Source organism: Barbus barbus (assembly GCF_936440315.1).
Source record: "Barbus barbus genome assembly, chromosome: 8".
Classification (NCBI taxonomy): Eukaryota; Metazoa; Chordata; class Actinopteri; order Cypriniformes; family Cyprinidae; genus Barbus; species Barbus barbus.
Window position 1 is genome coordinate 7,210,626 of NC_136736.1, and position 24,746 is coordinate 7,235,371.

Sequence of the window (24,746 nt, forward strand, 5' to 3'; positions counted from 1 at the left end):
ACTAGGCCTTAGTCACCAAGAAGAAGCTCCTAACAACTATACAATTTGCAGACCTCAAACAAAACTCAGCTGCTACAAGATTTTTAATGTATCTTGTCACCATTTGGTGACAAATTTAAAGCTGTTCTGAACAAAGCAGAAATATTAAGTAGAAAATTAGCCCCTGTGAAAAACAAAAGGCAATGTAATGAATCTAACAAGATTTTTATATTTTATTTGTATTTCATTAATTCAGTTGATATTCTAAGCCTTTTGTTTTCTTGTGGTGTTATGACATTAATGTCTCTTCTGCTATGCACTTCCTTATACCTTTTCTCAAGAACATTCTGAACACATGATTTCAGACCAGTAGAGCCAGTACATTTTGTTATTACTAAGAATGCACGCTTTCCATTTCTTTTACAATCCCGTTTTTTTTCTTTTGTAGAATAACACAGGCAGCAACACCATCTAGTGTTGTTAGAAGGTGCAACTTCCCTTGCTGCTTGCTTTTGCAAGCCAAGATTATGTGAGATGATATTTTTTACACATTTCTTTTTGTGTGTGTGTGTGTGTTTGTGTGTTACTGCCCACAGCAAAAATGCTGTAAAGCAATCGCAATATTAAAATATACATAAGATTTTGGAAGCTTATTGGTCTGTTATAAGGTCTCAAATTGAAAAGCTGAGAAGAATGAGATTTCAGTAAGAGTTGCAAAAAATCCTTAAAAATACAGTAAATGTGTTAGACCAAGACACTGGACTCCCAAGGAATATAACAAGAAGATCAAAATAATAACAGTCTCTAAATTATTGAAAAGATTCTAGCAGGTTTCTCGTGGGATTTCTTTTGAGCACTGGGTGGTACTGTCCTCAAACTGCTTACGTTACCTCTGGGTACAATAATAATGTCAGTTGCCAAGTGATGTTTGTGTAGGCCAATGCATCGCAATGCATATCCCAAAATTATTTGTGCATGAAGCATTCAACCACAGCCTACTTTTTTTTTTTTTATTAACAAATCACATCGTATTTGAGATGTATTACAGCAGTTGGAAGCATTAATTATGTTCGCAAAGCATTTAAGCAAGAGGATGACATGATTATATATAATCATGTATATGCAGTGTACTATGCACATGATTATACATACATTCCACCTTCAGGCATTAGGTTCAGGTAGTGCTTGCAAAAGGCCAGATGCATTGGTATTGCTTTTCTGTTTAAATAGCTTTTTGAATTAATTTGACTGTAATCAAAATTTGTGATGCCATTAGACCTGTGATAAATAGACTAGAATAGTGGCTCTATTTTGCTTTAGTGTAGAAAAAATTAAGTTATGATCCTCTATGGATGGGTGTGCAATGGGTTGTTCACATTCTGAGGCACATTCACATGTGCATTCATTCATTTTGGTTTATTCTCATCATTTACACAAGCAAACCACTTTCTTCATCTTCTCTATGCCATTATTTTGTGTGTTTTTCTTCACCGACACACCGCACTCCATCGAGTAACATTGGTGTCCCATGATGGCGATCTGTAAAAAAAGAATAGTTAGTTTCTTATTTGTGACCCTGGAGCACAAAGCCAGTCATAAGTAGCATGGGTATATTTGTAGCAATTCAGCATTGTATGGGTCAAAATTATCGATTTTCCTTTTATGCCAAAAATCATTAGGATACTAAGTAAAGATCATGTTCCATGAAGATATTTAGTAAATTTCCTACTGTAAATGTATCTCAACTTAATTTTTGATTAGTAACATTACTAGCTAAAAACTTAATTTGGACAACTTTAAAGGCGATTTTCTCAGTATTTTTTTTTTTTTTTGCACCCTTAGATTCCAGATTTTCAAATAGTTGTGTATCAGCCAAATATTGTCCTATCCTAACAAACAATACATCAATGGTATGCTTACGTGTAGGTATAGATCTCAATTTCAAAAAATTGACCCTTATGACTGGTTTTGTGCTCCAGGGTCACATTTTAGTGGAGGTAGTTTTCTATTTACAAATTAGTTCTCACTTAATGCTACTTAACAGTTCTAATCAAATTAAGCACATTTTGGCTTTGTTTTTATATCCTTACTACAAAATAAAGGGAGTACTTTTTAAACTTTATAACCCACACTTTTTGTCAACTTGTCAATATGACAGATGGTTTATAATTTACCATATTAGTATTTTTCTTTTGCTTCAGAAGACATTAATTCATCGAACGGGGTCGTATGATAACAGCCATATTAATTTTGCATGGTTTTTAAAGCACAACTTTGAGAGATCTATCCACTTGCATTATTTGGACTCATAGAGATAGATTATTCTTCTAAAATTCTCAGTTTGTGTTCATCTGAAAAAAGAAAGTCTTATACAACTGGGACAGCATTAGATAAATGAGAAGAGAATTTTCATTTTTGGATTTCATTAAAACAAAATACTTTCTCCCATCCCAGCTTAATATTTCTGTAAAACTGCTTTGAAACAATTGAACTGAACTGAATATGCAGAAACAGCTAAACTGGTCCAGAAACGACACAGTTTCAGTTTCTAGAAACGCTCTGTTATGAATGACTAGAGATCTGTCACTAGTTGGTGTGTGTATCTCACCCATGACTCTGGCCTGTAATCGAACTCGGACGCTGCTGTCCCTTCTGCTCCTGTTGACCAGGGTGAGTTCCTCTTGCACCACTCCCTCCTGATGAGCACTGTACTCACAAACCACCCTCACTCCCCCTTAAAAGAGCACAGGAAGATGAACGGGAATGTGTGGAATCAATACAGATACAGAGGAGAACAAAGATAAGATGGAGAAAAGAAAGCGCCTGAGTGACCAGGATAAGATGAAGACTAAAATCATCATAGAGAAACAATCACCTAACTGCAAAGTGCTTGCAGCTTCTTTTAGAAATCAAATTGTATGCTCAGATATGGCAAAACTGCTAAGATTTCCCAAGAGCTTCAACTGTGGGAAAAATGACACTACTATAAACACGCTAAGTGAGTTTCAGCTAATGGAGAGATCGATGACGGACTGAAATAGGAGTGTGACTATTGATCGCAACATGACGTCTTGCATTTGGCTTAATGTTTTATTACCAGTCAGGGGTACAAGCGATCTTAGATCTACATTAATGGCTCTGATAGTGCTTACGTTTTTTACAAACTTGTTTAAATTGTTTTTAATTGTAACTGCTTAGTTTAAGCTATATGTATTTAGTTTAATGAAATTTCTCATCATTTATTGAGTCAGGGAAGCCTATAATGGATATAATTCTGGACTGTTTTCTCAAAGGTTTCTTGTTCTATTCCTAACAAGACTAAGATCACAAGCATTGTTCATTAATCTTGTGCCCCTGAGCAGAGAACTTAACCCAGTTTGCTCCAGTGAGAATCTCCCTGTAATAAGATCTCCTCTATGTATCTTCGGTTTAAAAAGCCTCTGTTTAACTAATGAACACCTCCTAATAGGGTTTATGTGAATAAATGAGAATGCAAGGGTTGTAAGAAGACTTTGACAAGTGACATAGAAGACTATCTGTATGGTAAAAGCTGGTCTAATTGTGTCTTCAAGTCCACCTGGGAAGATTATATTTACGAGTTGGAAAGTTGTAATTACAATGCCAGGTGCATTCAAATAAATTGGTCGGAACAAGACGCCAATTAAGTAAAGTAAAATTCAAGATTTTTTAACTCTACAAATCTATAAAATAGTGAATAAAGAATGTGCATTGGGTGTGTTTGCTTTTTATTCAATTTATGAAGGTGCTGTATACTGAATCGTATATATTCTATTGTAACTACAATACTATGGTATTTTGTGTGTGTGTGTGTGAGTATACACACACACACACACACATGTTGGTTTTTGTGGTTTATGGGGACTCTCCATAGGCGTAATGGTTTTTATACTGAACAAACTGTGTGTGCTATTGCCCTACACCAACCCTACACCTAAACTTAGCCCTCACAGGAGACTTTGTGCATTTTTAGATTTTCAAAAAAACACCATTTAGTTTTTTTTTTTTTTTTGTTGTTTTTTTTTTTTTTAAGCCTTTTGAATTACGGGGACATAGGCGGTGTCCTCATAAACCACCTTCATATTGTAATACCTCTGTCATACCCATGTCATTATACAAATTTTTGTCCTCATAAACCACACACACACACACACACACGTATTATTTTTGACAACATTCTAAGAAATAAAGTGTTCTTCATGAATGAAAATTGGTTTATTAAATATAAGGATATATCTATAAATTATTTCAAATATTGTTTAAAATATCTATGTTATATAATATATACAGTATAATGCAAATATGTTTCTAAACAATCTAATGTTTCTGGAAATACCAAATACATTATATAAATATAATGAATGATAATATATTTATGGGTAACTTTTTTTGTATGCATTTTTAACATTCCTCCAACGAATTCAACACAAATTTTATAAAAGTTTTTATTAAGATGCTGTGAATTGCTATATATTCCATATTGTAACTGTACAATACTATGGTATTTTGGGCATGCAAATCATTGTGAATGAAAAAAAGAAATTACAATAAGTCCCATGTACAAATTTTATGTGTTCAACTAAACTTAGTCTTTCTGTCGTGACTCACACACACCATAAGGACACTATAAAACATACCCTCAGGCCGTGGTGTGATGCATGTTGCACGTAGTCGTGGTTTTGCAGTAGTGCGTAGTGCGGGAGAAAGGGAGACATCTTTGCCTAGTGTTGGGACTTGCGGCAAAGAAAAGCCGATTTCATATTTGTGATGGCACCTTAAAAACCCCACCTGGATACAGAGTTTTCAGAGATTTCAGCATGCAACACATCTTATTGACTGTTTGTTTTTTTCTTTGCTTGTTTTTTTTTTCCAAGTTATTTTTTATTGGAAAGCGAATATTTTTTTTTTTTTTTTTTTTTCACCTTAACGAGATATGCACCATCAGGTTCTGGTAGAGCAGTGATGACTTTGTCCTGAAGATTTTCATCACAGCTATTGTTAAGGGGAGCGTCTTCATCATCATCAGGGAAATGTACTCCACCTTTTGAAGTGGAGCCTGGCGAAGAGAAAACAAGGGTTGAGTTAAGATCACAGAGATGGATACTGGACCAGAAGATACATGCTGAGATGATTAATGCAGGCTGAACCCAGTGTGGGAGAGCTGTTAGAACAAACACACACTGGAAGTGTTAAAAGATGACGAGAAATGATAAACGTATAAATATATAACGTACATTTAGATCATGTAAAAAAAAAAAAAAAAATCGAAATATTATTTAAAAAAATGTATAGACATTATGAACCCAGAAAAGACACTGACTTTTCCTTCCTGTTGCCATGTCAACATAAGGCCAGGGAAATCCAGGGATGATGATTGGTGTCAATTTGATATCATCTCTAAATAACAGACACTGATTCAGAGAGAATGACCCCTGCAGAAGAACAGAAGATGCCTGTGAGTTATGTAATCTATGATCAGTTTGTAATGTCCTGTACTCTGTTGTTTCAGACAGTATCCACCTTTCTCTTCAACGTGGAAGTAAGCCTATGGTTGAGACTTCTGGTTCATTAGCCGTTATAGATAATTAACGAGAAGAATAACAACGTGCAGTTAACGGTAAAACTGTTTGCACTACAAACAAGTGTGTTCATAATTAAGATAATACATTAAAATAATATCGTAAGACACAAATTTTCAATATCAAGCAGCAAAACAAACTGTTTTGTACAGCTAAAAATAGTTGGACGCGGATGAGACTGGAAGCCACACCCATAGAATTTACAAATGGGTGTTTTTGCAGCTTCGAATTTGCCCATTTTTATGGCAAGAAAAAGGTGGATAAAGAGAGAGAGTGTGTGTGTGTGTGTGTGTGTGAGAGAGAGAGAGATCTAAATATATTTAAATTGCATGCAGGTTATTTCCCCTAGCTTCTAAATTATTAATTGTGCATCCCATGAGCATTCTTGATTTCATTGGCTTTGTAGCATAGTCCTGCTGGGTTCAGCGCCACGGGATGGAGGTCCCCCACAACTGTAATGCTTTATTATCATCTTAGTTTGCAGTAGTAACTGAGGTTAATATGGCGAATCATCTGAGTTATCATTCATGAGGCCTGTTTTTGGCCAAAACCCCATTCAGATGCTTCCTTGTTTGCCCCCAAGTCAATTTTAGACTTTATACTCACACCATTCAGCATGGGTGCATGAATTTTACCGCTGTTGTTTCATATCGAAGCTGATAGTTTTGTTTTATTAATTTTGAACTATGTTTTTCTCTGCCTCCTCCTACACATATCCATATAATGGACATTCTTGGATTCAGTCCCCTAACGATACATGCTGCATGGAAGAAAAGATACATAAAAAGGTAAATAACATAAAAGGTATATAAAGTAAACATGATTGTTATTATTATTATTATTTAAGCAGAACTGCCAGATACAGCTGGTCACGGGATCTCAACATGGCTGCACTCATAATGAGTGGACCAACTCCATGTAAAATGATTTGTTTCTAGACAACATAATTGTAATTTTCCTCAAAACGGCTGTGAATTTTCAAATGTATGCACCTTTAAATAGCAGTTAACATTGTCTTGGTGAATTATTGAATGAATCCTCATAATTGTTATCTTGTAGGCTGTTGCTGTAATCGCATTGCACACTGATGTACTTGGGAGTAGAACTCTGTGTACAAACCTGCAGAGAGGTAAACCCTGATTTTGTCCCCTGTAGATTTATTTGTGCTCGCAGATGGGACTCCAGACCCATCCTGATTAATAGTGACATAAACAGCAATTTCACATGAAAATCGTTGGCTTTAATCGGGGTCATTACGCCAGTTCAGTCAAGGTTATTTCAGAGAATGACACTCACATTCAAACTAAAGAGGCTTATGAGACCGCGCTCATCCAGACTGACTTATTTCCAGCCATTCTTCCAAAGCACCCCTGTAAAATCACATCAAATATGACGATAAGAAAAAAAAGCGGCTTATGCAACAATAATCGCTGAGATGGGCGATGCAAGTTATAGAGATGTCTATATAGGTGGTCCCCGAGGAGTCCGCTTTTGCCGGATTTAAATAAACCCTTCGAAGACAACGCCTAACGACAAGGCATCTCTCGTTCATAATTTATTAAAGTACAGCATGTTATGGTCTGTGTAAAAATGGGACACTGAGCGTCGCGTGCCAGTGTCCCGTTTGGCACCACTGACAGAGAAAAAAAACAATAAATCGACATTAAGAGTAAGTGGTTTAGCCAAAATGCGCACATTTTGAATAATATTACCTTATGTTTAACTTCTCGTCTAATAGACAGAATCATAAATACACCTGGGGAAGATTGCAATGCGGCTTATGCAGAACTATTTGATAGAATGTGATTTTGAGGCTTCTATTAATAGCTCCCACTTAAGAAAAAAAATGAAATTGTGCAGTGAGGGTCGCTTTAAATTGTGCGCGTGCACACAGACTACACATGTATAACTGAAAATCAAAATAATTTTAATAGGAAATTCACTGAAATCAAACTTACCTGTCTTGCATGTACTGAACAGTGGAAGCAGGTTTGTGGCGTTGCCTGAAGCGCTGTGCCTCGAACGCAGCGTGCAGGTCTGACGCCGCGCGCGGTCACAAGAAAGGAGCTACAGCCATTGGTTACTGATGGTTATTTAACATCTAGTTCTCTTTTTTTTTTTTTTACCTCTCCCTCATATATACACGAAATGTGGAGGCAAGAGGTCCGGGGGCCAGTGCCCCAGCAGAACCTCTGCCTATCATTGGCTTTGAGCAGGGCTGAGCTGAGCTGGTGACCACTTTGGCCTCACCCAGCACTGCAAACGGATATACAAGAAATAGAATGAAAAACAACAAATGGTCAACTGGAAATCAAGGATGCAATAAATAAAAAAAAATCATGCTGTAGCTGCTTTGATGAGAATACCACACTGCAAACATACATCAGCTGTTTCATAAGCCAAAAAAGAAGTGGCAGATGTGAAATATAGTTGCTTTGTTAAAAAAAATATTTTGAAACGTTTTTATTGCAATTATGATGAAAAGGCCAAATTTATTTTTATTATTATTATTAGTAGTAGTCAGAATTGCGTTACTTAAAGGGGATAGTTCGTTCAAAAAAATGAAAATTCTGTCATTAATTACTCATCCTCATGTCATTCCAAACCGGTAAGACCTTCGTTCATCTTCAGAACACAAATTAAGATATTTTTGATGAAATCCGAGAGCTTTCTGACCCTGCATAGACAGTAACGGATTTACCACGTTCAAGGCTAAGGACATCATTAAAATAGTCCATTTGACATCAGTGGTTCAAGCATAAACCCTTCTGACTTGTTTGAACGACATGAGGGTGAGTAATTACTGACAAACTTTTCATTTTTATGTGAGCTATCCCTTTAAAGCCACAGTTACTCCTTAACTTGCAAAAGTTGCTGTACTGTACATTCTTTTTAAGACCTTTTGGTCTCTGATTTGTCTTCCAGGACAATAATCCCATAATATGGACTCTAGAAATTCAGAGAGTAAAGACAACATTGAAATAGAAGAGATGCAGTCACATACTGTATATTCACATTTATTTTTGTTTTACTGAGATGTACAAAACACATATTTGAATATTATACATTTGTATGCTTGGTCAAGCTAAATACTAATGGGAGGTTATTTTACAGTCAGATCTCCATCACCATCCAAACTTGCATTCAGTGTCAAATTAAATCCCAAATTTCAAGCCATTTGCACTTCATAAATCTTCATGTTTTATGTACATCAAAAGTCTATAAGGATTAACTGTTTATGTTTTGTTAAATATATATATATATAAAATCGTTAAGCCAATGAAATGATCTCATGGATAGTAAATTAAAACCATATTAATTTTCCTCATTTGGAATTAAATAATAAAGTAAACAATCCCTGTGCGCTTTATTTTCGTTTTTCCATCCCACTATTTTTTCATTTTTCAGTCTGCCAGCTTGGGTTTGCTGGAGAGGCAGGACATATGATAAGCGGGGCCTCATTTTTGCCAGATTTGTTCGTGCATGGGCTGAAAAAAGGATATAAAGCCTCTGCAAAGGAGTTTGTGAAGGTAAATATCAGTGACTTTATATCTGCATTATAAAAGGACAATTGACCTTTTTCATAGTCCACATACACACCGATGCGCTGTGGTTTTGGGTGTACAACTATAGGCATTGATGGTTCTGTGCGGAAGACATATTCATGCTTGTCTCGTAGACTTAGAAACCAAAATCCATTAGCTGGGTTTGCGACTATTTTTCCTTTCCTGTTGATGGAGCGACTAGCAATGCCCAAATCCCAGTCTGTCTTCTCACCCACCAAAACCTCCCAGTAATGGCAGCCAGAGCTGATACCTTGGCGGCCAAGTACACACACCACACGGTCAAACCGTTCAATTATATCTGGCACCGTCTGGTAGCGGTCACTGCAGTGCACCTGTTTACCATCCTCAGAGATAATCAGACGTGGATGGGCAGAGTCTCGATCTAGGGTTACGTCCACTGAGGAGAGAAACAGGACAGAGTTGAAAACAAGATGTTTTTAGACATATGAAAATGGTGAAATAAATAACAAATATTTGAAGTAACTAATAATGTGAAATTATCTCATACTTGCATATTCCTGCACTCTCCACACTTCTACAGTTAGAAGAAAGCAGAATTTTTTATTTTTTAAAAAAAAATGAAAATAAAAAATAAAGAAAATGCAGAATTAATTGGCTTTGTATAAGACTTAGTACAGGGTCACTCCAATCATATACAAGACCAATCAGAAGTTTGGAATATTAGGCAGCAAAAACGTTTTCAATATTGAACCATTATTAATGCTTAAGGATCAAATCAGCATGTAAGGATTTTGAAGGATCATCTGTGAAGACTAGACTAATGGCTGCTGAAAATTAAGCTTTGAAATAACAAGACTAACTTATATTTTAAAACATATTAAAATAGAAAACAGTTCTCAAAATCGCAATTATTCCAAACTTCTGACCTGTAGTGTATGTTGTTATAATATTATTAACATGTATGAAAACATTCAGCATTTCTTTTCAAGATTCAAGATTTTTTTTATGCTACTCTTGGGTAAGACGTAGTGTATTTGCATTTCATTTGTCATATGAGCCAACAATATTCATAGTCAATAGTATCTTTAAAGGATAAAGGATAAGATTAGTTTTGAACCTGGCTTTGAAATGTGGACTGTAACAGAGAAAATGCAGTTCTCTGTAGTGACATTAAAACTTTTATGATTTAGCCCCCAGCACTGAAAACTGTGACGGGAAGCTAAAATTGGACTGGTTGGAGGAAAAGGAGAAGAAAAAACTTACTTTGTTGGTATATTTCCTGTGTATTTCCTGTGGAAGGACGCAAACCTGACAGCACAAAAATACATAACATAAACATGACTGAGAAAACAGTGATGTGTACATGTAAAAATTCTGGTTTTAAAATCTCCTTGATTTTAAACAAACAATATGCTTGTGAGGTGAAGCATCTGAAGTGCTCTTGAGTCAAAGATGATGTCATTCTGTTCACAGTAACAATATTCAAACCCTATCCATTTGAAGGAATATATGAAAAAGAAAATTCTGTTATGCACTTTCCAGTCTATGGGAAAAAGTCATTTGGGTTTGGAACTGCAATGAAAGTGTATGTAAATGATCTGTTAAAGAGCGGTTGATGAAGGAACTGTGTCTTACAGATCGCAGATAGTCTTCTCAGGGCTTCCTGAACCTCCTCCACCATCTGAGTGACATTTCTCAGCACTGCTCCTGCAGTGGGGTCAGGGGTCAAGGCCACTTCTGCCCAGCTCTTTGTCTCAGGGAAACTACTGTAGGCTGGATACGTCTGAAAAGAAACAGCAATTTATTGGTTATATTTCGGGTAATAAAAATAAAACAAACAATACAATTGGCTTTTGACAGGTTAAGTTATTGAAGATGAATACACTGCTCCGGGTGTGTGTTCACAGTGTGTGTGTGTGTTCACTGCTGTGTGTGTGCACTTTGGATGGGAGCACAAATTCCGAGTATGGGTTATCATACTTGGCCACATGTCACGTTACTTTCACTTACATGGAACAATTTCTGAAATATTCAATAATTATATAATCTGGTTTTACCTTAAAGAAGGAAACATGATCTTGGGACTGGGTCAACTGATTGATGGCGCTGCATCTATTTCTAAGTTCAAAGATCTCCATCTGCAGGTCACGTATGAAGGCCTGAGAGCGAAGTTCTGCAGCTCGCTGTCCCATCTCCACCACCTCCAGAAGTTCGGCCTGGGACTTCTCAACAGCTTTCATTAACTCAGCAAACATACTCACAGTACCTGCTTTCTCTTGCTCTGCATTCACCTTAAAGCAAACAAACGAGGCCAAGAAGAAAATTTTGCAGAAAATTAGGAGAATTAAGAGAATGAGGAAACCACGTTCTTTCAAACCAATATGACTTTTTTATGAAAGAAAAGGTATTTTGAAGAATATTCAAACGCATATCTTCCATGCAGCCACAGTTCTCCAGACCTTGACAGTCTCAAATGACGAAACACACCATAAAAAGAAAAGAACTGAATTTAATTCATTACTCACTGAAAATATTTGTGAATTTTAGCCAGTGTGGCTTCAGAAGACGCAATCACATACAGGTGAAAGGTGGAATCACATACAGTTAGTCAGAGTATTTTAATGAGTAAAAGCCAGTTATTTCTATGGGAATCCACACTTGAAAATTTGCACATGAGACACCTGTTTTCTTCTGTGTGATCTGTGCTTCTTCATACATCGCTACACTATTAACAATAGACCTTGTTTGCCAATTTTGCTAAAGGGAAAATATATTATGTAAATCAATGGCTACTGTTTGGTTACAAACATTCTTCAAAATATTTTCATTTTTGTTCAATAGAAGAAAATAATCTCATATATTTGAGGGTGAGTAGATGATGACAGAATTGTCATTTTTGGGTGAACTATCCCTTAATGTGACCACGCCTTTAGAATATATAGGACTATGGTGAGTTTTGTTTTGTTAGCTAGTTTTTCATTTCTTCCCTCCCATTTGTAGAACATGTTTAAAAATAGCTGTATGAAGATTCTTCAAAAATGATCCTTTTGTGTTCCAAAGGACAAAAAACAGCATATGGGTTTGGAACAACATGAAAGTCAGTAAATAATGAAAATTTTTTGTTTTTGTTTTTCTTTTGAGCGAACTACTAACCCAATCTCACGAGAAAATGTAACTATTTTACAAGTTAATGATTTTGTATGAATTCATATGATGTGAATCGTACACGTTTTTTAATTTTAAAAGTAAGCTTGAAGGTCAACCTGTAACCCCACCCCTAAACATAACCATCACTGGGGCGAAAGCAGATTGTATGAAAACATACAAATGAGATTGTACGACATCAGACAAATTTGCTACCATTATTATGGCATAGATGCACATACTTGAATTTCTGCAAGTGATGTTTGGATCTCCTCTATCTTCTTCTCTCTGACTGTGACCAATCCTTGTAGCTCCACCTCCAAGATGCGCAACTGGGACTAAGCAGAGATAAAAAACTGTTAACACAGATGCAACGCATACATAAATAAACATTTTCCTTTAATCCTACATTGTTTTTACTTCTCATTCACGTGCATTATACGTACACTAACCTTCTTAATATTCATCTCTCTCTTGGCCTCTATCACAGAATGCCCGTAATGTTCCATCTCTGCACATGTTATGCAAATGCATGTCTGGTCAGTCTTGCAGAGTAGATCCAAACTATGCCCATGTCTGGGACACTGTGGCCCATTGGAACCTGTTCCACTCACACTGAAGTTTCGCTTAGGTGTCTTGGCAGGAGGGAGAGAATGAGCATCATGGGATGCCAAAGGCTCACTGGATGATGTTCTTTGGAAGCGGCTCCTCATTTCTGGCAGGAAGCCTCTGGGCAGCTCTACCGACCTGTTCTGCGCTCCAGGTTTCACTGCAGAGAAAGGGTTGGATGCTGAATCTGCAGGTGCACTCCTAGGTGCGCTCATCGTGGTCTCCGCCATCCGTTTAAACTGCTCTGTGATCTCCCTGAGCGTGTGATTGATGTGGAGCTCAGGACGCTTGCGGAAGCTTTCCTTGCACAAAGGACAGAAGCAGCTTTTTCCCTGGCCCTCCCAGTAGGACGTGATGCATGATGAGCAGAAGCTGTGGCCACAGGGTATGGAGACAGGATTGGTGAAGACATCTAAGCAAATAGAACAGGTAAACTGCTCCTCTGACAGGAATTCACCAGGAAATGACATTGTGTATCTGAAAGCAAACAGACTGATTGAAAAATACAAAATGCACAGATGCACTCAAACACGTCAGCCATTGTTGCATACATAGCCACAATATAGATGTTTTTTGTTTGTTTTTTACAATTTGGAATAAAGATTTTTCTATGTTTTTGAAAGAAGTCTCTTATGCTCACCAAGGCTGTAGTTATTTGATCAAAAATCTCTTGTATTTTAATATATTTTAAAATGTTATTTATTCCTCTGATGGCAAAGCAGAATTTTCAGCATCATTCCAGTCTTCAGTGTCACATGATCCTTTAACAATCATTCTGATATGCTGATTTGATGCTAAAATTTTATTAGTTAGTTGTGTACAATATTAAAAACCGTTTTTGCTGCTTAATATGTTTGTGGACATTTTTTTTTTTGATGAAATGAAAGTTTAAATGAACATTATTTGAAATAGAAATCTTTTAAAACATGATAAATGTCTTTACTATCACATTTAAACAATTCAATGTGTCCTTTGCTGTTTAATATTTTTTAATAATAATAATAATAATGCATAAAACCTTTGAATTATATTATTCTATCATGGTTTCCACAAAATATGACCCAGGATCACAAAACCAATCATAAGGGTAAATTTTTTGAAATTGAGATTTATACATCATCTGAAAGCTGAATAAATAAGCTTTTGTTGTTGTTGTTAGGATAGGACAATATTTCAATATTTTAGATTCAACTGTCTGAAAATCTGAAATCCAAGGGTGCAATATATTAAATATTGAGAAAATCACCTTTAAAGTTGTCGAAATGAAGTCCTTAGCAATGCATATTACTAATCAGTGTTTTGATATATTTACAGTAGGAAATTTACAAAATTTCTTTACGGAACATGATCTTTATATCCTAATGATTTTTGCCATAAAAGAAAAATGTATCATTTTGACCCACACAATGTATTTTTGGCTGCTACAAATATACCCGTGCAATTTAACACTGGTTTTATGGTCCAGGGTCACAGTTAAACAACATTTATACTACTGCCACTACTATTAATAATAAATATTTCTTGAGCACCACATTTCTGAAGGATCGTGTAGCACAGAAGATTGAAGTAATGGCTACGGAAAACTCAGCTTTGCCATCACAGGAATAAATTACATTTTAAAATATATTTTATACAGCCTTAGTGAGCATAAGTGACGTCATTCAAAAATGATTCCAAAATTTTTACTAGTAGTGTATACACTTTAAATAATCATTCAAAAACTGGCGTTAAAAGGGAACAGTTTTCAGTTATTCTAAACCAGTAACTGAAATGTTGAAATCAAGTCAGACCAGCTACACAAAGCTGACCTGGGACCAACCTTCTTACCCTTACATAATGCAAAAACTAATCTAAGAAAACAGGCTGTCAGAAAAACCAAGAGCCAGGAAATACTCTGACATAATCTTAGTATATCATCACAAATAAGTTCTTCTTAAAGGCAAATTAGCAGTAAAGTACAATCACATGCTTCATGAAATATCTTGTACTCTATAATTACACTGTAGGGCTGCTTCTGAAAAATGTCTCTAATTAAAAACAAAAATAATAATAGTATTAATACAAATATGTTGTGTTTACAAAATAGTTAGAATCTCATGGTCTCAGTCAATTTTATAGTATAGTATAGTATAGTATAACTTTATTGTCCACCTAAGTGGAAAATTGTCTTTGGCTCACCAGCACAACATACATAATAAAATTAAAAAACACAATAACTAGTCACGTTACACACATAACATAAAATAAAATAAAAAATGTCATCATTTCTAGGACAGGTACATAAAGTAGAATCCAAACTTACATAAACACCTTCATACACACACATACAGAATGGAAATACAATCTAAAAGACAAATTCAGCTACAGATACTCATTTAAAAACTAACCTCTTGTCTGTCCTTTTCTCTTCTCTTCTGTTCCGCTCAGGATGTGGCACATAGGACACGTTCACTATGAAGTGGAGACCTCCTGGAAACAGGTACCTGTATGTCCGCATACCAACAGGCCAGGAACACACCTTGCTGCTGATCCAACCAGTCAGACAAGTGCAGATTTTTATTTTAAGAGATTTTAAGGCTCTCTTTTTCGTCTGTTTTAAATGTTTTTATTTCGACTCATAAGAACAGGACAGCAACAGAATAGGCAAATTGTGTTCATTGTGTAATTTCACTGAAGAAACAATAGAAATATAAAAAGTAATGTTTGTTTCTTGTCTCTAAGAAAGACTGACAAAAAAAAAACTTATGAATGGACATACTTTTTTTTTTTTTTTTTTTTTACAAAGACAGATGCAATAGCATTAGTTACAGCCCCTGAAGACTTGTGTTGGAAGGGTTGATTTTCATCATTAATAAAAGGGACTTTGTACCTTGAACACAGCATGTCAATTCAATTAGAAAAATCTATTAGAAACTGAACTTTTAAACTAAAGGCCCCCACTAACTTTTCAATAAGCTGTCTTCTTCTGAGACATACTAATGTGGATTGTCGATCATGTTATTGCTCTGTTATGTTAAATGATCCTTTGATCTCTAAACTCTCAACACTGACACAAATCAGCACTTATTAAGTAGAGGTGACAAGCACATTAGGAACATAATGCAAAATATTTCAAACACCTGAGAAAAGATAATGCCAACCCCTCAGAGGATGCCAATGTTCAGACAACATACAGAATTACCAAATTTTGCCATAAGTTAAATATATTAAGGTTCTGCAATATATAAATATATTGTGGAAACTTAAATTCCTGTAGAGCTGCTTTGCAACGATTTGTATTGTAAAAAGCTCTATACAAATAAACTTGAACTTGAACTTTCACAAACTGTGGTAACGCATTTCCACAGTTTTTGATAACGTAAATCCAGCAATTAAATAAATAAATATATATATATATATTCATTTTTAAAACCTTTCGCTTCTGAGAAAACCCAATGTGTAAAGGGTTCAGATGAGGGGATTCTTGATGCCAAAATAATAAATAATAAAAAAGCCTACTAATACACAGGATACCAAAATCCACTTTGGCTGATTATATATACAGTGCCCTCCAAAAGTATTGGAACAGTAAGGCCAATTCCTTTATTTTTGCTGTAGACTGAAAACATTTGGGTTTGACATCAAAGATGAATATGAGATGAGAGATTAACATTTCAGCTTTTATTTACAGGTATTTTCATCTGGATCTGATACACAATTTAGAAGATAGCACCTTTTGTTTGAACCCCACCCATTTTCCAGCAGTGAATTCAGCTCACAGGTCATCCTCTACAAACGCAACAGGATTCTGAATCAGTTCATGTTTCGTGGAAAATCAGACTTCATATACATTCTGCCGATTAGGAAGGTCGAGGTCCGGCAAGAAAAGTGTCGAGCACTCGCTTTCTCTCAGGTAGAGCATTTCAATGTTAGTTTACGCATTTTTATGTTGCATAAACGTTTGTGTTTCTTTTTATAAATGTTTTATTTTGTAAATGCAAAACAGTATTTTGTTTTTATTCTATTTATATATTTTTTTATTCTATTTATATTTTTGTTATTTTTTTATTTAGTATTTTTTCTTCCATGAAAACTGAAACGTCGGAGCTTCAGAACAACATCTGTTTCGGAAAATGCGACCCGTCTCCCTCTAGTGGGGAGGAAGGAACTCCTGTCCTTGCTCTGTCTGCTCACCGGTTATCAGCACTTCCAACACTGTGAAACTAAATTGCTCTGACAACATGAGTTCATATGAGGGGAAATTAGAAAAAAAGTGTAAACAATTCAGCTGTTCGCTCGTACAGATTTAGTGCTATTTTTGCAATAAAAAAGATGATTTACGCAATGATTATTTATATAAAAACGTGTATTTTGCCTGAAATCAAGCAAATTATTTAGTATTAAATTTAAAACATTCTGGTCAATATTAAAACAATTATTAAATTGTAAAGCATTACTATTACTTACTCAAAGTCAGCATATTATAGTTTTCAAGTGTACATAGGCTACACGACGGAACGTATTCTCGCGATAACCTGGAAGTCTATGTGAGACTACGAGTCGGATATCCGGTCTCTTTTCGGTGGCGGACTCCAGGCGAGAAAGTCCTCCGTAATGAAGGTAGGAGGACCGAAAAAGCTATTTTATAAGTTTATATTTCACAATGTGTTGGAAATATCGAACAAGTTCCATTTTACAGTCTCAAAACAATCCGATGAGCTTTTGGTAATTGAGTTAGGCCCAAACAGAATGAGGGATGGCTGTTGATTTGGTTCGGTTAGGAGGACAGCGGTGGAAGTGAGGCAACATGGCGGCGCCCGGAATAGACATGCAGTGAACACATTAAAGAAGTAGAAAACTCACGCGAGCTGAGGGAAACAAGTCAGATTAATCGCCATTGTTGTAACTTAAATTACAACGTTAGGAAACGTTCTAGCAGACTTGTATTGAGTGTCAAACCATCATCCGCTGCTGTAGCATTAGCTAGCGCTTGTTTAGCTAGCAGAGACGTGTCAGGTGAAGACTTCAACAATTTTGGCCAATAATCAGCCCCGGTTTGAAGATCACTTGTAGCTACAGCATACGGCTTAATTATCTACCTTTTTTTTACTTGTCCAACTAGCTCAATATCTCGTTCCCCGCCACTGGCTGCCAAAAGCTGATAGAAGTTGATGATGAGCGCAAACTGAGGATCTTCTATGAGAAGCGCATGGCCACAGAGGTGGCTGCAGACTCTCTGGGTGATGAGTGGAAGGTAAGTAATTACAACTAGCACTCTAAATGTTTCATGTAATTCAGAAAGGCTTGCCACTTTATTAAGTCTTGATTGTTCAAGTTCCCTTTTGACCAGTGTCTTCAGGTTAAGAGAGATTGAGATACACTAAATGATTTTTAAAATCTAAGTAGATTAATACACACTTGGTATTTTCTTTGCTAATTTGATTACAGTAGAAAACTAGGCATCTAAATGACGGATCTCACACTTTCAAGTCGTTCCAAATGCAACAAATTAACATGTCAAATGAGAACAATCGCTCACAACATCAAACATGCTTGCCATCATCTTAACTGGATGAAATCATAGTCTTGAAGCTAAATTTAATATACTATGTAATTTACTGTAAAATCTGTCGACTTGGACTGCCCAAAATCTGAAGAACTTCATAAACTAGCAACGACTCGATGACAAAAGTGTTGTGTAGTGTATACCATCATTTAAATCAATTCAAAACATGAAGCCTGTTTAAAGTCATCCAATGTAAAGTCTGAAGCTATTGGTTGCCTAATGAGCCTTATTTTTTTATTTTTCTGGCACTTTTTAGCAAGTTCTTTTTGGCTGATCAGTAGCTTAAAAGGAGGGACAGTGGTGCCGAAAGCAACAGTGGAGCTGCTATCTGGATAACAACCTGTTCATATTATTAGTGGCTGGTTGTATTGCATCGCTCTGTCAAACTTTCTTCAGAGAATTGTTCAGGCTCTTAGTCAAAGTTTATTTTAGTCTTTTATCATGCACTTGCTGTTAAACCTGTCGACTCGGACTGTTTAAAATTTGCAGACTGCCCCCACACTGCAAATCTGGCAGAAATTGTGTAGTGTCCAGCCTTAAAATCGCCTCAAAACATCGCACGTGTTTGATGTCCTCTGACTAAATGGAATGATAGTCTGAAGCTCTGCGCTCCTCATACACTTTGATTTTCTGTGAAATCTGTGAACTCCGAATGCCCAGAATCTGCAACTGGTTCTGACTTTTGGTAACTAGCACAGTCTTATACAGAGTGCAATCTGGGGCAAATGTCTTGTAGTGTACTCCAGATTTAAGTGGAATTGACTACGGCAATGTTTACAGCGCTGCTCTTGTAACTTGGAAAAACTTCTTCAAACTGACCTGAACATTGGCATAACTGTTTTAATGTTGTAGGGCTACGTTGTGCGCATCAGCGGCGGCAATGACAAACAGGGCTTCCCCATGAAGCAGGGTGTGCTGACCCACGGACGTGTGCGTCTCCTCCTCAGCAAGGGTCACTCCTGTTACCGCCCTCGCCGTACTGGTGAGCGTAAACGCAAGTCTGTCCGCGGCTGCATCGTTGATGCCAACCTCAGCGTTCTCAACTTGGTCATTGTCAGGAAGGGTGAGTATAGTTGAAAGTTAGTTTAATAGGAGATTGTACACAGCTGTGCATCTACTTTATCACTGAATTTAACACAAATGTCAACAAGGCTGTGAGGGATAGATCTACGGTCTACTGTATAACGGTGCTAGAAAATGTAATTTTCACAACGATTTAACGGAGTTTGTCTACTGACAGTTTTTTTTTTTTTTTATTTTTATTTTATTTTTTTTTTTTTTGCAAGGACATTTTGTCAGCTGTGGACTATCGATATATTGTAAAACAACAGTATAATCCATGAACACTGTACTTCGCTTTCATTCCTGTCAAATATGATGCTACTCTTGACTAAGGTCTATAGTGTAAAAGTGAAAATAGTTATTTACTCGCCCTCACTTACAAGTCTCTTTGACTGACTAACTTCAGCGGAATAGAAGAAATCTAGCAAGAGGGTGGTTACCAAACAGTTTCGATCCCATTGACACTTATTGTATGGTCAAAACATATAATGGAAGTCAATGGGATCCAAAACTGGGATGAGTATTGGCAGAATTGTAATTTTAACCATTTCATTAATAGTGCAAATGGACTCATGATTCATAGATGGCACACCAGCAGACCCTTTCTGTTTGAATGGTAACATCAAAGGGGGGACAGTGTGGTGCCTAGAGTAAGAGTGGAGCTGCTAACGGATAACAACCTGATCGTGTTCTTAGTGGCTGGTTGTACTGCATTGCTCTGTCAAAATGATTGCTTTGTGTATTGTTTGTGAATGGGAGCAGGGACTTCATAGAAACCATGAAGCCGGTAGAGATGTAATGGTATGAAAATTTCTTAATCGGGATTATAGTGACCAGTATTTTCAATATTATCACGGTATTGTTAAAATGTGCTGGAAATGTTCAAAAAGTATTGACACACAAATAATTTCTCCAAGTTTTATATTTAAAATCAACAAATAAAATGATTTTTTTTTTCTTTTCGCATAAACACTTTAATAACTTTACTAATGATGTCTGGATTTTAAATGACAACATGACTGACAGCAGTTTATCTAATAACGTGCGAAATGTTCAAATAAAACTGAGTAGGTTTCATAAAATTGGTAGAGCTCACATTTCAGCCTTTAAATAAAGAAAAGTGTTAAGTCAGAATGATAACTGACTAATAAATGATTGTATTTTATCTGCTCCATCAATAATTCTAGATACCTTATCTAATTCTTTAAATGTGTAGAAACCACATAAGCTTGTTTTTCATCAACCACTCAGCAGGGCATGCAGATTCAGCCTGTTTTTTTCACCAGACAAAAACTGCGCACAGGCTGAATGTGAATGTAACTCTCTGTAAATTCACTCTCTGACACTAGGCGGCGCTTTTGGAACAGCAGTTAGAGCGATTTCCTGTAACCTCTGTGGACAAAGCAGCATTGCAATTAAGAACACTTTATTGCATGGAGCGAAGATGAAAACAAAATGCCATTTCATCTTTTCTGAAGACAGTCAGATACTTCGGACATTCATTGATATATTCATTTGTATAATCCCATTAGCACTCTTTTAAAATCTGCCAGCTTTCTGCCATGTTTTCGCACAAAAGTGGGAAGTCGTGGCCTAATGGTTAGAGAGTTGGACTCGTAATCCAAAAGGTTGCGGGCTCGAGAGTCGGGTTGGCAGGGATTGTAGGTGGGGGGAGTGAATGTCCAGCGCTCTCTCCACCCTCAATACCACGACTGAGGTGCCCTTGAGCAAGACACCGAACCCCCAACTGCTCCTCGGGTGCCGCAGCATAAATGGCTGCCCACTGCTCCGGGTGTGTGTTCGCTGCTGTGTGTGTGTTCGCTGCTGTGTGTGTGTTCACTGCTGTGTGTGTGTTCACTGCTGTGTGTGTGCACGTTGGATGGGTTAAATGCAGAGCACGAATTCTGAGTATGGGTCACCATACTTGGCAGTATGTCACTTTACTCCACTTAAAATGAAACCACTCCATGCGCAAGTGAGACTGTTACTTAAAACTTTATCCAGTTTTTCAAAATCGCGGTAATCGAATACGATTTTAATGATAATTAAAATATGTAAAGGTAATACTTAATGTGGGGAATTTTATCTTGATTTATCATCAAACCGGTAATCGTTCCATCCCTAGAATCTGGTATCTTGTCCGTCGACATCACAAGAGGTCTGTTCCACAGCATCTGTTTGACACATTCCCCTCTTTCCTTCAGGTGAGAAGGACATTCCTGGACTGACTGATAGCACTGTTCCCCGCCGCCTGGGACCTAAGAGGGCTAGCAGGATCCGTAAGCTCTTCAACCTGTCCAAAGAGGATGATGTCAGGCAGTATGTGGTCAGGAGACCCGTCACTAAAGAAGGTATGACTGCTTATGCTCAGTATTTCTCATGATGTGTCGAGAAAATATTTCATCATGAGACTGAGCTTACTATCTTGAATATTAAGTCAATAGGTTTGTTATTGGTTGCTTAAAGAGCTATATTTTTTAAAATGTATTATTTAAAAAAGAAAATGCATGAAAGGTATGCATTATTTTTGAGGCACACCTGCAGGCCCTTTTTGGCTGATAAAATGCTTAAAAGCGGGAAATCATAGTCTGAAGCTATTGGTTGCCTAGTGAGCCTTGATTTATTTTTTTTGTGGCACTTTTTAGCAAGTCCTTTTTGGCTGATCAGTAGCTTAAAAGGAGGGACAGTGGTGCCAACAGCAACAGTGGAGCTGCTAACCGGATAACAACCCCATTCATATTATTAGTGGCTGGTTGTACTGAATTGCTCTGTCAAACTTTCTGCAGCGCGGTGTTAACAGAACTAGGATAGGGTCTTTATGCAAATGTTCTGTTGGGTTTACATTCATTAAAAGTTGTCCAAATTCATTTGAGTTCACTTTTGGTGATACCGCACTTTCTATTTATAAATGATAAAACCTGGAGGGAAAATGTTCTAGAGTGATGTTTTGTTTGGAAATACAGGCTTTTTAGATTTGTACATAAATAATGGGGTCCCTCACATGCTTTCCAGCCAGGTCTTTAATGCAGTGCTTACATTTTGCTGTTTGTACTGTCACAAATGGCTTTTCACCTTTATTCAATGAATCATTTCAACTAGATTAGATTGCCTGCATCTAATTTATTACTAAATGTATGGACCAGAAGGATTTTAAATGTATCCCAAGACTGAACATGCTCTTTCTGACAGGTAAGAAGCCCAGGACTAAGGCCCCTAAGATTCAGCGCCTGGTTACACCCCGCGTGCTGCAACACAAGCGCAGACGCATTGCTCTCAAGAAGCAGCGCACACTGAAGAACAAGGAGGAGGCCTCAGACTACACCAAACTGCTGGCCAAGAGGATGAAGGTACGTGGCTGTTTAGTGATTATTCCAAATGGTGTCTTCATACAATTTAACCTGGCTGTGTGTATGAATAAAATTGTTGACTTCTGAAAAAGAAATACCTCAATTTAATCTTTATTACCGAGAAAGCACACTTTGTGTAAATAAATTGTTGTAAAAGCTGAATATCAATGTTCTTTTTATTTTATTTTATAGGAGGCCAAAGAGAAACGTCAAGAACAGATTGCTAAGAGACGCCGTCTCTCCTCTCTGAGAGCCTCCACATCCAAGTCAGAGTCAAGCCAGAAGTGAGACATGTGCCTCACAAATAAAACATGATTTTTTTGAACGTTCTAAATGGTGTCTTGTTTTTTCATTACCCTGGAAGGTGGTAGTATGATTGTAACATGTTGAATTTTGTTAGCCTGTTTATTTTGGCCATTCTACATTTATTTTGCGACCCTAACTTTGAGGTGAGACATTAAGGTTTGGCAATCAAGATGACTTTGGTCAAGTGTCAACTCTTTTTAACCAGCAAGTTTAAATGAAGCATAATTCTCAATGGGGTTAATGTGAGGATTATGATGAAAAAGTTCAGATCTAGCCTAGATGAACAATGTCAAAAAAGTAACTATTCAAACTCACTAAGAAACTTTCTGAATGTTCATGCATGTAGAATATTTTTTTTTCTGGTCAATAGTTCTCAGATATGTCCAATACCTGTAAAATAATGTTTACCCTTTTCTTTTTTTGTTACGAGGTCTGGCAGAGTAAATTTATCCTGACCAAAGGGGGCAGACATGGAAGGCCATTTAACATTTAATGCTGTCATGCTGACAGTATCTATTTTTGTTACCAGTAGCCCATTCATTTATGTATACTATAACCCTAGTAATGACACGTAGTTATTTTTTTGCCACTGAGTTGAGATGGTCCTCACTGCAGAACACAAGATCCAGGGGGCGGGGTTGGATCTATATCCAACTCCTCCCACCTTACATATACCTGAACCTACCTTTCTCCACCCCCTGATCCCTAAACCTACCAATCTCCACCCCCTAGATGTGGATCCAACCCCGTCCCCTGGATCTTTGTTCTGCAGTGAAGGGCTACTGACTGAATTCGGTGCATGGTGATCTAGTTCAGACATAAACATTTCTGACTAGAGTCTGAATTCCAGTTGTTGCTGAAGTATATTACAGAATTGCCAGTAACTATCTTTTTTGATAGTAGTGTTGCAGGCGTGTTTATAACAGATACACTATTAGCTAAAGCAAGTAATCTAAACCACAGATTCCTAAATTCTTTGGAAAGCAATGCAACAAGTACGAGTAACTTGAATAGATAATAATCAATTGGAATAACTAGTATCTCTAACGAATAGTTAAAGTGAAAAAAGTCACAACTGAATGACATAGTAGTAACTGAAAACTAAGTAGGGTGTTATTAGTTACATAAAATATACTATGTTAATACCGCAGGCCATAACAGACCCATGCTGGGGTGCGACACCTATGATGTGTTTTGTATTCTAGACAGATTCTTCTGTGTTCTATGCAAAAATGGATAATGGCATATTTGTTCTAAAATACCAAATCTTTATATATTTTGTTAAAGATGATGAGCGCCTGTGCAGTTTTTCGTGTTCCTTATAAAAGATGATTGATTGAACCATATTCATTGTGCTTCTTATAATACATCAGCTTTATGGCTTTGATGCACCATCTGCCTGCACGGTCTCTCGGCACCTGATGGCAACGTTGCGGGGGTTTTCCCCATTAATTTCTCCAGACGAGTCATTAATCCGCCCTCCCAAAAATCCGCAACAATTTGTGAGGGGTTTCTGTGATTTCAGACGTGTGAGCAGTAAATACAACAGCACGTGTATTGGGCGGTCACGGCCACACGGTGTTCACGTGGCTGAGGACCAACACAACACCGCGCAGCGCAGGCGAAGGCT

General features: G+C 36.9%; 3 protein-coding genes across 3 annotated transcripts; 1 reads left to right on the forward strand and 2 right to left on the reverse strand.

Moving 5' to 3' along the window:
- Positions 1-994: 994 nt before the first annotated feature.
- LOC306873661 (adipose-secreted signaling protein-like) lies at positions 995-7,601 on the reverse strand. Its single transcript, XM_079423105.1, has 6 exons — positions 7,535-7,601; positions 5,318-5,429; positions 4,920-5,053; positions 4,635-4,785; positions 2,588-2,713; positions 995-1,518 (listed from the first exon to the last, which is right to left on the reverse strand). The coding sequence occupies exons 2-6, from the start codon at positions 5,334-5,336 to the stop codon at positions 1,448-1,450; spliced, it is 501 nt and encodes a 166-aa protein (XP_079279231.1). The 5' UTR covers positions 5,337-5,429; positions 7,535-7,601; the 3' UTR covers positions 995-1,447.
- A 966-nt stretch (positions 7,602-8,567) lies between these two features.
- Positions 8,568-15,320, reverse strand: LOC306873815 (E3 ubiquitin-protein ligase TRIM21-like). Its single transcript, XM_079423307.1, has 8 exons — positions 15,244-15,320; positions 12,700-13,333; positions 12,490-12,585; positions 11,161-11,394; positions 10,739-10,886; positions 10,367-10,411; positions 9,651-9,677; positions 8,568-9,539 (listed from the first exon to the last, which is right to left on the reverse strand). Exons 2-8 carry the CDS (start codon positions 13,324-13,326, stop codon positions 8,974-8,976), a joined length of 1,743 nt encoding a protein of 580 aa, XP_079279433.1. The 5' UTR covers positions 13,327-13,333; positions 15,244-15,320; the 3' UTR covers positions 8,568-8,973.
- Positions 15,321-17,070: 1,750 nt separating this feature from the next.
- LOC306874140 (small ribosomal subunit protein eS6) lies at positions 17,071-23,144 on the forward strand. The gene is made up of 6 exons (XM_079423944.1): positions 17,071-17,455; positions 17,958-18,089; positions 19,254-19,464; positions 21,668-21,814; positions 22,653-22,810; positions 23,003-23,144. Exons 1-6 carry the CDS (start codon positions 17,450-17,452, stop codon positions 23,096-23,098), a joined length of 750 nt encoding a protein of 249 aa, XP_079280070.1. The 5' UTR covers positions 17,071-17,449; the 3' UTR covers positions 23,099-23,144.
- The last annotated feature ends 1,602 nt before the right edge of the window (positions 23,145-24,746 follow it).